This window comes from Lissotriton helveticus, chromosome 3_1, assembly GCF_964261635.1.
Source record: "Lissotriton helveticus chromosome 3_1, aLisHel1.1, whole genome shotgun sequence".
Classification (NCBI taxonomy): Eukaryota; Metazoa; Chordata; class Amphibia; order Caudata; family Salamandridae; genus Lissotriton; species Lissotriton helveticus.
Window position 1 is genome coordinate 112,622,948 of NC_136061.1, and position 14,538 is coordinate 112,637,485.

General features: G+C 44.4%; 1 protein-coding gene across 1 annotated transcript in view; it reads right to left on the reverse strand.

Moving 5' to 3' along the window:
- Positions 1-14,538, reverse strand: part of PITPNM3 (PITPNM family member 3) — a 1,384,705-nt gene that overhangs the window by 416,665 nt on the left and 953,502 nt on the right. Inside the window, exons 6-7 of the mRNA XM_078679323.1 lie at positions 13,052-13,171; positions 3,159-3,346 (exon numbers count right to left, since the gene is read on the reverse strand). Of these exons, the coding sequence (XP_078535449.1) occupies positions 3,159-3,346; positions 13,052-13,171 (308 nt within the window). The remainder of the gene's footprint in view (positions 1-3,158; positions 3,347-13,051; positions 13,172-14,538) is intronic.

Consider the following 14,538-nt stretch of genomic DNA (forward strand, 5'->3'; position numbering starts at 1 on the left):
TTGAAGTATCTTCCCGTAGTGAAATTCTAGTTTGTGCCTAAGATTGCTCATCTATAATTATTCACTCAAGTTCCATCCCTGCAAAGTTTGATTAGTATGTTCCCTGTTCTTACCTTCCTTTAAGACTTATAAATGGTTGCCCTGATTTATTTTTTATATGGATATGTGCTCTTTGTTATCTTGATTATTGATTGCTTATTAGTTATAAACTGTATGCTTTCTGAATCTGAATTCTAGATAAAGCTTTTAAAACTTCTTGAGTTTGTGGTTATTTAATGAATACAAAGAAATATAAAAGTTGGTATTGGGTTGCCTGCCTTTCTTTTACAGCTAGCTCCCTGATCCATTGTGGTCATAGGTACCCGTAACGGTGGATTGGTAAGTCGGGTACAGGAAGAAATAAATAGGAAGGAACCAGGGTTACTGGTAGTAGAGTGTAGGGTCACCTGATTAATGTATATGATAAATTGATGTTTATGGGCCCGATGCGTATATGGTAAATTTGTTGGTTGGGTGACCTGCGCGCTCTATCACTACGCCCAGAGTTACATGCCTTTTATTCACACCCCTACACTGGCCTGGCATAGGCCGGGCCAGCCCACTCCGCTCACGCTTACGGGGAGACATAACAAGCTAAATCTCCACGATCTTCCCCACTGGCTGGGATGACATGGTTGCGTCCACTGTCCACTACACTCCAAACACCAGCGGGGTGTGTCAACATTGATATGTGTGTGGTCTGCATACTGCAGTCCGGCCAGCAAATCTACGCCACACTTGGCATTGTGTACATTCTCATTCATCGATCACTTGCCTCCTTCACACATGCCTGGTCCTCACCTCTTCCGACATTCTGCTATTGTCTGGCTGAGGTGCCATGCCATTGATGGCTTGTGTACATGGCTGGCCCAGGTTCCCACAGCGAGTTGTGCTGTCATGTCTGGTGGGTGTGCATGTTGTATGTGAGCTTGTGACTTGTGCATTTCCAGTGTCGTGAGTGTTGGCCAACGACCATTTCCATGGGTGCCATCCTGGTAGCGCAGGTTGATGATGGACTGTCTGGTACTCTTAACCCCTATAGCCATAACCCTATTTTGTAAATCAGTGCTTCCCAAACGTTTTAGAGCCACAGCCCAATTTTTAGAATGACAAGTGTTTGTAATTCACCTACCTTTAATGGACATGACGTCAGCAGCGGCCCGTGCAAGTGCGAGCGGTGTCGCCGGGTGGGAGGGGCGGGGGAGACAGACTACGATGAGTGAAAATTCATTGTTTATTTAATTTTTCCTCGTGGTTCTCTGTCGAAATCCCACCTCATCAGGCCCCACTACTCTTACCTTCACGGGCCGCTGTTGCATGACGTGGTGGTTTTTTAATGTAACTTAGGCATTGTGCGGTAGCCGACTGTCATTTTCAGGCAGCACATTTTCCATTGAGACGGCCACTAAATTTGTAATTGCTCAAAACTGATAATGTGTGGAAATTGAGTTTCAGTAAAGATTTATCATTTGTGCTTCACCAAGCAAAATGTATTTACTTGTTATGATTCTATTAAAATCTTTGTTTCCATCACACCCCAAAATTACCAAAAAATGCTTGAATTTTGCTTTCTGAACTGCTCAATGTCTACAGTTCATCTACAGCTATTGACATTTTGTTGTGTTACAAAAAATGGCATCCTACAGCCTTTCCTTTCACACACCGTGTTCCCCTAAGAAAATTATACCATAATACAATTTGCTTTTCTTTCTTTGACTACAACGTGAGAGGACTCTGTAAACAGCAATCACCATGTTAAACAAATAAGCAGCAATTTGTCACATGCCATAGCCTGACATTTGACTGCTGTCTTTGAAGCATCACAAATGTGACATGATAAATACAGATATTTAAAGGGACCTTTATTTATTGCTTGGACTTTCGTACCCTACAAAAATCGGCTCCCGACCAACCACTGGGTCGCGTCCCACAGTTTTGGAAATGCTGCTCTATACCCTTACTCTAACCCTTAACCCTGAAGAGAGTTGAGCCAGTAAGTATCCACACCTTCCAATCACCATAGACCTATGGCCATAGCCCTATAAGCCAAACCCTTATACCTATAACTCTAGACCTTAACTCTATACTCTGGATACTTAAACCTAACCACTTTACCCACAATCTAGTAGAAACTCCTAGAATCGACATACCAAACAGTAACCCCTAAATTCAACCCCAAGGGTTTACGGTATAGGATTACTGTAAACCCTTCATCCTGTATCTAAAATGCTTAACACCTAACCCTATACCCAAACAAAAATTATTTTTTCACATTGTAAGAAGAGGCTCTGCCCCTCGCCACAAAGTGCACTCAGTTTTCCATCACTGTGCCCCTTCACAGTAAACCTAAACCAGCATCAATGTCTATCAGGTGTGTACCTTGACTTTACTAGCCCCACCCCTTTTTTCTGGGTTCACATTGCACTGCGGTCATTGTACTTCCGTGCTTCACAGCTCCTCCGTTACAATACAATTGCAGCTTCTAGAAACTCCCAGGCTCCAATGTACGGCTGTGTGCAACCGAAATGTTGCATGAAGTTTATGTGGTGACCTCTTGCTATCTTATGCATTCTCTCTGCAGTCTTGATGTTCCCTGTTGCTCAACCAGTGAGTGAGGTCATTGGTTGGTTGGAATGTTGAGAGGGTTTGTGATTGGATGAGCGGACAATTGGAGTGAGAAGGGATGAGCAGTAGGATAATGCTCCTGGTGGGGCTTAACTGATTTACCTGTAACTTGATCTGAACTTAATAAACCTACTCCTTTTGTAACCTACAAGACTACATCCTTGATTGTAACAGTCTAGTTAGGTTATTGTATGGGCAGATTACTTCTTCAAAGATTGGTTAGCATGGATCATCTTTTAAAACACATTACACTCTTGGTTGAAAGATACTTAACTGGCACATTCACTGTGTGCTTTCGAATATTGAAATGAACATTTTTTAAAAGCTTATGCAGATTTATATTTCACAACAGTCCTCTTGTGCATAAGAAAATCGTGCATCCTGGAAAGAACTGCAAACAAAATAAATGAAGGCTGCTGTCCCCTGACAGACCACTGCAATCTAAATCCAACACTCCATGCAGCTTGTCTTTGGATGCTAACAGAGCCAGTTACCTGGACAGGAAGGCATGATGCTGTGTTATGGTGTCGCAGTCATAGGTGGATGAGTCGCTCTGTTTCCTGGGCAACGGTTGCCTTGGCTCCTCATCTTCCAAGAGGCCAGAGATGTCAATATTGCTTTTGCTCAGACGTTTGGTACCGCTGAAGCCTGTGCTGGGGTCTTCAGGTAAAATGGGATTATCCTGCAAAATAAACACAGCACAGGCATGCTTATAAAATACAAGATAATGGTAGTTTGAAAAAAATTAGCTGCGTTAAAAGTTCTTTTCATTAAGTCTCTTTAAATCACTGCAGGGATTCTCGGAGGAGAGACAAGGGTCTTAAGCAATGGATTTCAACAGAAACAGAAACTCAGATAACGTTTTAAAGATTACTTGGAACTTGGAAGACTGTCCTGTATTTTGCTAATGGGAAAGAAAGGCTCATTTATGGTCATTTTCGAGCATGCTATATATGAGAAACTAAAGCCAGGGCTTACTAGTTTTGTCCATTGTCGTGCCAGGTCCTTAAAATAAAATTGCATGAACTGAATGAATAATTAGATGGGCTATAAGGATTGTGTGTTGATACCTACCTTGCCATGCTGTGTGATACCACACAGACCTGAAGAAATCACCATCCTTGCTGTTGCAAAGGTGTTTTGTGGCAAACTCGGTGAAGTTCTTTATTAGGCCCAGGCAAGATTTTAAGGGGGCTTTTTTTTTAAATCTCTGTGATTTGCAAATTTCGGCTTATGTGAGATTAGCGTATTTTTGACCAATTTTGGGGCATATTATCAAGGGGGTTTATCTCCGCTTATTTGGCTTTAAAAGCCAAGAAAGCGGAGATAAAATTATCTCCCTATTACCTAGCTGTCGCTAACACCAGTTAGCGACAGCTAGTAGGAGATAGCGACCATCTTGGGCTCCACTTTGCATGTCAGTGATATTTATCACTAATGACATGCAAAGTGGGCGTGCCAAGATGTTAGCGACTGGAAACAGTCGCTAACATCGCTATCTCCTATTACCAACTTATGGAGATATTCGCGCTAAGCGCGAATATCTCCAAAAGCTAACACCTGCCCCTGAGCAGTTCTTAGCCATGTTATCCAATGGTAGGTGGATAACATGGCTAAGAGCATTAGCTCGGTAATGCATGAATATCGCTGACTTTTCAGCGATATTCATGCATTGCGGCCGATTTTTATGGCATTTGCGATGAACCTTGGTAATACCAGGGTTTATTTGAGATAAAAATCGCCGCAGCTCAGCGGTAAATTTTTGTCTCTAACCAAGCAATAGCGATAATTATCGCTATTGCTTGGTAATATGCCCCTTCGTTCCTACAACGAATAGGCCAAGCAGACGGCATTTTCTTCAGAGCCCAAAGAACACATTCAGTGATAGTGCTGTATTTTACTACAAAACCAGCAGTCCAGGGCTGGCAGTTTCCTTGCTTGCACTGAGGCATTCGACACCCTTGCTATGTCGTTAAATTGCAAACAGTGTGGGCCTGATTCACAAAGGGCACGCGCAGACATGGCGAGGGGCCCACACTCGCGGTCGGACATCCCCACTGAAGTTTCTCATTGTGGAGGTCCTGTCACGAGTGTAGGTCCGCCACCACGACTACGGAGATACTTTGTGAATTGGACCCTGAGTATCACCGAGACGCCTCCGGGTATTTGTGGCGCTTCACAAATTCATTCAATATCAATATTCTGTTTATGTCTTGGTGACAAAGTACCCATCCGCCAAACTCTCTGTCAGGCTCTAGCTCTTTGTTTCCAGAATGTCAAACCTATTTGCGAGGTCTAGGAAAAAATGTCATGCTGGACCCGCATGTCAACATCTGCTGCCATCTACTATATTAAAGCAAAATCAAAGGGGATGATGGACGGAACAAGAAACATTGCAAGCACTCACCCCCAGTCAACTGATCTGGGTTTAATCCATCATCATTCTTTAACACCTTCGGTGCTCATGACGAGCTGAGCTCGTCATGAGCCACGGCGCTCCGGTGCTCATGACGAGCTGAGCTCGTCATGAGCCATGGAACGCTCAGATGCGGGGAGAATTCCCCCGCTGTACTGAGCGTTCCACAGGAGCCAATGCACCTGTGACGAGCTCAGCTCATCATGAGCACCGGAGCGCCGGAGCTCATGACGAGCTGAGCTCGTCATGAGCATGCGGGGGCTGTGCACGCCCCCTCCCCCCCAGCACAGCGGGGGATTAACCCCCGCAGTGAAGGGGTTAGCTCAGTTGGCAGGGTATGCCCAGAAGTGGGATCCTTGCTCACTTTGCCACTGGATTCAAGCTAGCCTGGCTGATGGCAGCTGGTTAGCCAGAAACCGGTCCCAGGATGCTTGTTTCCGGTCCAGGGAAGAAATGGCTTGGCAGTTCAGGATGGACTGTTCCCATGAGGCACAGGGTCAGAATGATTTGCATATGGCCATGTCTGAACTGGGGTGGCGGAGTGAGCTAAAGAATGATGATGGATTAAACCCAGATCAGTTGACTGGGGGTGAGTGTTTGCAATGTTCAACACTCCGTCCATCATCCCCTTTGGTTTTGCTTTGTTCGCCATAGGTTGGCAGGGTATGCCCAGACGTGGGTCCCTTGCTCACTTTGCCATTAGATTCAAGCTATCCTGGCTGATGACGGCTGATTAGCCGGAAACCCGTCCCAGTCCGGTCCAGGGAAGAAATGGCTTGGTAGTTCGGGCTGGACTGTTCCCATGAGGCACAGGGTCAGAATGATTTGCTTATGGCCATGTCTGAACTGGGGTGGCGGAGTGGGATAACGAATGATGATGGATTAAACCCAGAACAGTTGACTGGGGCTGAGTGCTTGCAATGTTCAACACTCCGTCCATCATACCCTTTGGTTTTGCTTTGTTCGCCCTAAGTTGGCAGGGTATGCCCCCAGTTGACTGGGGGTTAGTACTTGCAATGTTCAAGGGGAGGAGTGGTTTGCACACTCCTAGGTGCACATTACTGTGTGTCCAGCCCTCTTGAGCCGGCCAATCATCTCATGCTCCTTTCACATCTTCTCAATGCAGGTTGCATTTCAGCTTGCGTGGAGGACAGGCCCAGACCCCCATTCCCTGGCCGAGCACCGATCCACGGCGCTCGGACGATTCACAATGCTGCATTGCAGCGATGTGATTGACTATCGGGAGACTAGTAGCCGGGTGCCTCCTGCTGTGGGACTGGAGTCAGAAAGAAGAGGACGGAGGAGAGGTGGAGGCCAACCGGCTGTCACATGTACGTTTTTTATTTTTTTAAACTTTTTTCGTCACCCTCCTGCCCTCACCCTTCCACCTTGGTACAGTAGCAGCCGCTACCGCTATTAACAGTTATACCCCCTTTTTTAATTTTTTTATATAGTGCGAACTGGACCCGAAGATATCAGAGCACTTTACATGAGCACCAGTTGGGCGACTTAAGTACCATAAAAAATTGAAAATAAACAAATAAATAACTAAACAACTTTTCACTAGGAGCAAGGAATATTGATTGTTTTTGTAATTGACTAGCTTAGCAGGAATGTTATTTAATGGCACTGCATTGTGTATCCACACCAGGAAATCGTTCTATACATGAAGCTTCTTTTAGGACTGGAAGGAATCAGGATACATTAGTCCAACCAGATTTTGAACCCACCCAGTTGTCTACCACCCTACCAAGGTTTCCCTGAGTCTTCTCCTGCCAGCCCAGCCTTTTGTTTAGGAATTGAAGTAATAGGCAGTATGTTAGCCCACTCTATGATACTTATTTCACCTTGGAGTATGACAGACTGTCAGATTCGAGTTTGCACGTCTGAAGGACATTGTGTAGCCTAGGAAATGTTATCCATAGGATCCACCAGGGTAAGCAAATTAAGGCCAAAGAGGAATTCTCCCATTTGTACAGGGATTGAATCAAGCATGGCGTTTGCACAGAGATGAACAAGGTTGGCTTCCATGTATGCCTTCAATGTGCTGAAGTGACTGAAAGCACTGATTGCACAAATTCAATGATTAATTTCAATCAGGATTGTGCTGCTGTTGTCATTAGCGGGATTCATGGTGATTATCGAAATACCCACATGAGGCATATTTACACACAATGAATCCTAATCAGAATAGTTTACATAGTCAGTAGTTATCATGAGAATGTATGATGGCCCCAGCCCTGTCTGGGCATACCCATCACACTTAGGGCGTCAGCTGCAACAAAAACAAGATGATGGATGGAATTCTTGAACTAATCTCAGCCAAGATATTTGCATTTATCCAGGTACTGACCACCCAGGTCTGTAACTGATGCCATAGTAGAAAAAAGTAAAGTCTAACCAATTCTCCACATTAGGTCCTTTCTGATTAACTACATTATTTGCCACATGAAAAACGTATTATTTCTATGAAAGGTGCTTGAAGGTGTTTTTACTTCTATAAGAATTTAAGAAAAAACACGAGAGGCACATCTGCATATTCTGTTCAGCTGTATCTCTTAGAACGCTAGACTCATTCTGTCTCTCTAAGAGCACTAGACTATTTCAGGGCAAACCTACTTGTTTAGAAATTGGAAAGGAGCAAATAGTGTTTAATCACGGTAAGTTGTATTTCAGACGTTTGGCATTGAATGGAGTTATCAAGCACACATAAGGTGATGCAATAAGTCTAACCACTGACAATGATTGGGAATAGCATTCCAATCCACCGTTCCCATCGTTCATTTGTCCACCATGCCACTTCAGTTTAGACCAGCCATATGCAAATCTGTTTAAGTCCTGCTTCGATAGGAACAGGCCTACTCGAAATGCCAAGCCAGGTCGTCCCTGTACTGGAACACATGCAACCTAAGTTCAGCTTTGGCCTGATTGGGCCTCTTCAGTTGGGTGCAGCTTGATTCCAGTGGCACAGTGAGTGATTGATCCACATTTGAGCATACCCATGGCCATATAGAGCATTACATCAAACACACAAAAGGTGATGGGAGGAATGATTGTACTAGACTATCAACCTTTGGGTGGTCTTTTGCATAGGAAGACACCGGGACACCGAAAGAATGCTCCAGTTTCACGAGAGGGGAGGCATACACAATAAATTGCGTAGGGCTGCGGGAGGACCCTTGACGAACCCCAGAGGGGAGCTGGAAATGTTTGGCTCTGATATTCCTACAGCTGGCTGTAAGTGTCTTATCCAGCAGGAAGGACTCTAACAAATTAAGCGCTGAATCCTTCAGCTTGGCCTGACGCAGCTTTTGCACCAACAAAGATGGCGATATGGTGTCAAAGGCTGTGGGCAGGTCTAACAGTACCAGAATAGCCACGCCTCCTTGGTCGACTTGCCTGCAAAAGGAATCAGCAGTCACTATAAGCACCAATTTGGTGCTGTGATTCCTCCTGAAACTGTTTTGAAAAGGGTCCAGGAGTTCTTGATCCAAGAGATACTAGGCCAATTTGATATGCTGCTCCAGGAATTTAGCTGGAGCAGGCAGCAAAGAGATCGGGTGCAGGTTTATTAAATCGCCCCATCAGGCTTTTTCTTCAGAGGAATGACAACTGCCTCCTTCCAACCCTGCGGATACACACCAGACTCCAAGACCTGAGAATAGACCTTCCCCAAGGTCTACGCTATAAGGTCAGGGACCAACTGCAGGACCCTGAGCAGACAAGAATCTGTCATCCAAAAATTGACTCGGAGAAAACTCTTTGACATAAATAAATGTTTTGCCATGCCCAAACGTTCCTTTTTAAGGCATATTAGTCACCCTAGGGTAGACTCTGGATAGCCACTGAAGTCAGAGTGGAGAGCATTAAAAAAGTTAAACAGGCACATTTTAATTTTAAGTGTCCATGCATGAAAAACTCCTAAATTTGTTTTTCACTATTGCAAGGCCTGCCTCTCCGATAGAATAATATTGGAGTTACCATCTTACTTTTAATAAGCTGTAACTTCCAAATGGCAACAGGTAAGCAGTTTATGCTTAGTGTCATTTAATTCGTAATGGAAATTCCTCTCTTTTGGTAAAAATACTACCTTTTGAAAAATGGCACTGAATTGTCCTAACCATTTGGTGCCTGCAGCCTATTCCTGGGTCACATGATTAGGTGTAGTTGGCAGATGGCCTTTGTATTCCTCCTAGACTTCCACATAATAGAGGGTCTGGATATTGGCAGGATGGGCTATCTCTGGCAGGGTGAGGGGGTGGAGCTGTCATCTGCCACACTTCCAATTTATTGGGGCTGCCTCATTCCACATAGAAAGGACTTCACACTAGCCTACTGTGCCTACTGTGCCCAGAGTCAGACTGGGACCAAGAGAGAGAGGCAGTAAATGACAGATGTCTCTGTAGGGGGAAACTCCAGGTATAAAAAGGGGACTCTCAGATTCACTTTTGGATCTGTGGATACCACAGAAGAAGGGCACCCCGCTGCTTTACTACTTGAGGCCTGTCGTGCTGGCTGAGAAGGAAGACTGGACCTGCATCCTTCATCCCAGGCTGTAGTGACTCCAAATGCTGCCTGACCACCTGTTCTGAGCGATGTAACACACTCCGGATGCCTCCCTGTATCTGCCTAGCTGACCTGCTGCCTGGACCTGCTACTGGAGTTTCTGATCCCCAACAGGTGCCCCGTAGGCCCTGGCCCCTTGGTGTGGTATCAGTTGAGCGCCTCCTTGAAGAAAAGGCGAAATCCTGATGTTTTGGGCTCTTCATGACCACAAACAGGCCTGTTCGCACCAAGGTCTTGTCTCCCATACCAACCACCAGCACGAAGCTCTGGTTAACCAGCACATTTTTGCTACAGTGACTGTCTGTGACTACCAGCAACGCAAGAGCTGCACTTCGCGCTACAGCATTAACAGCCTGCAGTGACGGCCAATTAAATTATCCAGCGACGACCGTCTCTGACGCTCAACAAGATCTTTGCACTACGGAGGCAACCATCCACAACGCTCTCCCTGTTTCTCGCTGCATCCTCCACGAGAACAAAACTCTTCATGCTGGACTTTAGAAGGCAACTTTTTCAGCGGGACTAACTTAGTCCCTGTATCAGGTTTACTTTCCATCTAGGTTTGCCTGAACTTGTGAACTTGTCAAGACCAGATAACTGCAAGTGGTGTTTTGTGCTTTTAGGTGCTATACTTCCCATAAATCTTTTAATTTGCATATCTGTGGTTCTACTGATTGGATTGTTGTCATTTGGTATCAAATAATGTATAATATTTTTTGCTATTTTTCTAAATTGGTGTGGGAATTTTATTTTGAGTTGGGTTTTCGCTTTATTAATGGTTGTGTGCTGCATAAAAACTTTACACATTGCCTCTAATTTTATCCTGATTGCTGTTTGCCAAGCTACCAAAGGGTTAAACACAGGCTAATTTCTTGACTTTTTATGGTTAATGCGACAAGGATTGTGGCTATTGCTTGAGTAGGGTTTCACCCCCTCGACCAACAAACCAGTTTCCCACAGCTTGAAATAAGTCTAACTACTGGCAAACGCTTAGGGTAGCATTCCAAATAACCATTCTTTCGCCCACTATATCACCTCAGTGTTGACCGAGCCATTTGCAAATTAGTCTTGGTTGCTCCAGTAAGAAAAGTCCAGAACAAACTGCCATGCCAGGTCCTATCTGAACCTGTCATATAACACCAAAGAGAGAGAAAGAGGTGATACACTGGGCTCACGCCTGCCTCTTAGGAAACCCTTCAAACACAATTCAGGTTCAGATATGCTCCAAACACAGAAATGGCGTGACACCCTCTTGACGTGCTTGGAATTTCTCATTTCTCAGCAGGGATATCAGCAGTAGGTTGACACCAACTAGGGCTAGGGAGAGAATTCCCTAAGCACATCAAGAGGGTGTCCCGCCATTTTTTGGGGTTTGGAGCATTTCTTAACCTGGACACACTCTACCCAAGGCCGGCTTCAGAAGGGTTTCCAGTGGCACAGTGAGCAAGGGAACAGTGATTGGGTATACCCGTGGCCACTTGGTTCATTACATAATACACACAAAACATGATGGCTCGTCTGGCGGTTTGGGATGCACTGCGACCATGTGGTGAAGGGTCAGCACTGATTTAGGCCTGCAAGGTAAGCCTTTGTGTGGAGTGGGGCAGTGGGCAAAAAAAATGGGTTGGAATGCTAGCCAGAGTGATTGCCAGTGGTTAGTTTTTTACAAGCATTCCTCCTATCACCTTTTCTGTGATTTGTATTAAGCTCTAACTGATCAAGAGTATACCCAGACATGGGCCCCTTGCTCACTCTCCCATGGGATCCAGAGCCAGTGTACCCTCGCGGGTGATAGCGTACTTTCCAAATACACATAACATTACATAGGATCCCATCTATATGTCAAAGACAAGACCTACCAAGGCCAAAACCGGTTTGGATCAATGAATAAATTTATATAGCATGAGCTAATGCCCGGAGGCGTCTAGGCGTGGGCATCCCTTCTGGAGGGGGCCTCGTCTGGCAGTTCGGGAAGGACTGTTCCCAGAAGGAGCAAGGTCAACACTGATTTGCATGAGGCAGATCTTTGTCCAGAATGGCATAGTGGATGAAAAACAATGCACTGCAATACAGCCCAATTGACTGGCAGAGGCTGGGTTAATTTGAGCATTCCATCCATCGCCATGTTGTTGCATTTTATATCTCAATTTTAGGCAACATGATATTTATTTGAAAAGTGAAATGGACAATCCACGAGATGTTGCAGATATGGTAACAATGTCGTTTAAACAAACTCAGAAAGAGAGATCTGATTTGGCCGAGTTGTCTATGAAATATGTCCCCCCACTTAGAAGTGGTAGGATTAGTCTTCTGCCTAATCGCAAGGATTTGTAACTATATGCTCTGTCCAAGTGTTTTACTTTGCATGGATTTGTAACTATATGCTCTGTCCAAGTATTTGAGTTCACTTTGTTGCTATCATATCATCCTTGTTTACAATATTATTCCTCTTTATCACATTATCTATTTCTTTCAGGTTTTCTTCCTAGCTGATCTGTTCTTTTTGTCTCCATCTTTGTCTGTCTTCTTTTCTCCTTTTGCACTTTGCTATGTTGTTATTGGGAAGAGAGGAGATGTTGTAGTAATCTCTTCTCTCTACAGTGGCATCTGTGATGTCACTTTCACGACAATAGAATGTATATGTTTGAATGTCAGGGGCCTGTTAGTTCCTGGGAGCTGTGGAGGCAAACGGTCATTATACACAAAGGGCCATATGTATCAAGGCCAAAAGGGTCCGCAAACGCCAAAATTCGCTGAATTTCGGCGTTTGCGAACCCATTTTCGCAAAATGGTATGTATAAAACAATTTTGGTGCAAAATAAGGAATCGCAAAATTTGCCATTCCTCCTTAAATGCAATGTATTAAGCAATAAAAAATTCCTAAATGCCCTTAAGGAATCGCAAATTACCACCAACTTGTAGTTGGTGGTAAGTTGCGATTTCTTTTACAAATGCACTTTATGCAATTTGTAAAGGTGCCATGTGACGCTCATACATGCCCTTAGGGCATGTATGTGCGCTATATGCGCACACATGTCATTTTCAGGGGTGCAGCAGGGTGTTCTTGAGACACCCCTGCACCCTTGAAATTATTCTCAATTTGCGATTAACAAATTGCGAATCGCAAATTGAGAATAATTTCACATTCATTCCTATGGGCCTCCTGGCCCATAGGAATGAATGGGGAATTATTCCTTAATTGCGATTAGCAATTTGCTAATCGCAATTAAGGAATTTTAAGAAATTGCAAAAAAAAGCGATTTTCTACATACATACCATTTTGCGATTTCTAAATAGCGATTCCTTAAAAATCGCTATTAAGAAATCGCAAAAGGGTATGTTGATACATATGGCCCAAAGTCTCCTTACCTACTTGTCTCAGCAAATTTAATTCAACTACCTTACCTGGTTGCTGCTGGAGCTTCCTCTTCGGCTGCTGTTCTGGCTCTCCCCGCTCATGCTTGTGCTGTAGCAAAGAGCATCAAACCCCAGAATGCCTCCAACACAGTCACCAATGAGACAAACCTGAAAAGAATATAGACAATGTCAGCATCTGTGCTGTCTTTACTTGCGCATGTTTCTATGTTGGTATTTCTGCATCACAAGCCGAGGTGTGGTGCTTCAGGTAGCTATACATAGCAGAGAGAATGGGACTGGTCCCAAGAGAGGAGGAATTCAATATCTTGTGCACTAGTGATACTATTATAATGTAAAGTCCACTAACTGATGCATCCTGCTCGGAGAGAGAATATGCTTTAATGTGTGGTGCTTGATGATGGCTCCCCAGGGCAGTGAGATGTTACGTCATCAGTACAACTTATAAGTATGAAAATATCTGTATTTGAGGCATATCACATTAAACACCTGTCTCTGGTATTTTATTGGAGGAAGTTCAAGATGCCAGACTTGTTTTGGCCTCAAAGATCATCAATCTCTCTCATGCCCTAGGACAGTAGTGTACAATAAAGACTGAGGACGACTGAGGGTTAGCCCAAAAAGAACTGAGGAGGGTTGACCAAGGCCAGACTTTCAAAATATCCATCACACATACGTTTACATGCAATGAACCCAAATGCAAAAGATTTGCCTAGTCGGTGGGGGTGCCGGGACCCTCGCCTGATTTAGCCCTGAGGGCCAGCGCTGGATATCACTTCCCTACAATGACCAGATTGCTTCAGGTAACTGGAAAACAGTACAATTTTGCAGCTGAGTAGCACTGCAAATAACCAGTGCAACCCAATGCTTTATTGACCCATAGATAGTTGAATGCTGTAGAGGTCCTGACATCCAATCTTGTGCCCTTAAGATTTCATCAAAAGCTTTACAAAAAATGCATCGCGGTCCAGGATGGTCAACCAAATTCGCCTTGAAAAAAAAGTTCAAGCCAGCCCCTTGATGCACCAAATGAAGTCTGAAATTGAACAAGACACCATAGTCTTTTTCACCCCACAAAGCACATGCATCAGCAAGATAGCTTCTACACAGGTTAACACTATTGCAGCCTCTACTAAGCCCACTGGCTCACTGATATTTGATCCACCAAAGTAAGGAAGCAGCAAATCCAAATGCTGTCAAATAGCCTTCTGTTCACCCTACTCTAGAGCAAGGTAAGACGCCAGGTGAGTGGCAGACAGTGACAGTGCAACCACTTTTGAAGGAACCAGCGCTATCACCTGATGATTCTAATAACTTTCATCCCATCTCCTTTTCACCCTATTTGGGAACATTTTGGAGAAAGCAGTTTTCACTCGACTCTGCTATTTTCTTCAAGATTTTTTTAATCTGGCTTTAGAATCAGAAACATCACTGAAGTAGAGTTACTGTGCAGTGCAGATGAATGGATAGCAGTTGTGTTGGAAGTACTCATTCTCCATGACCATTCGATCGCCTTC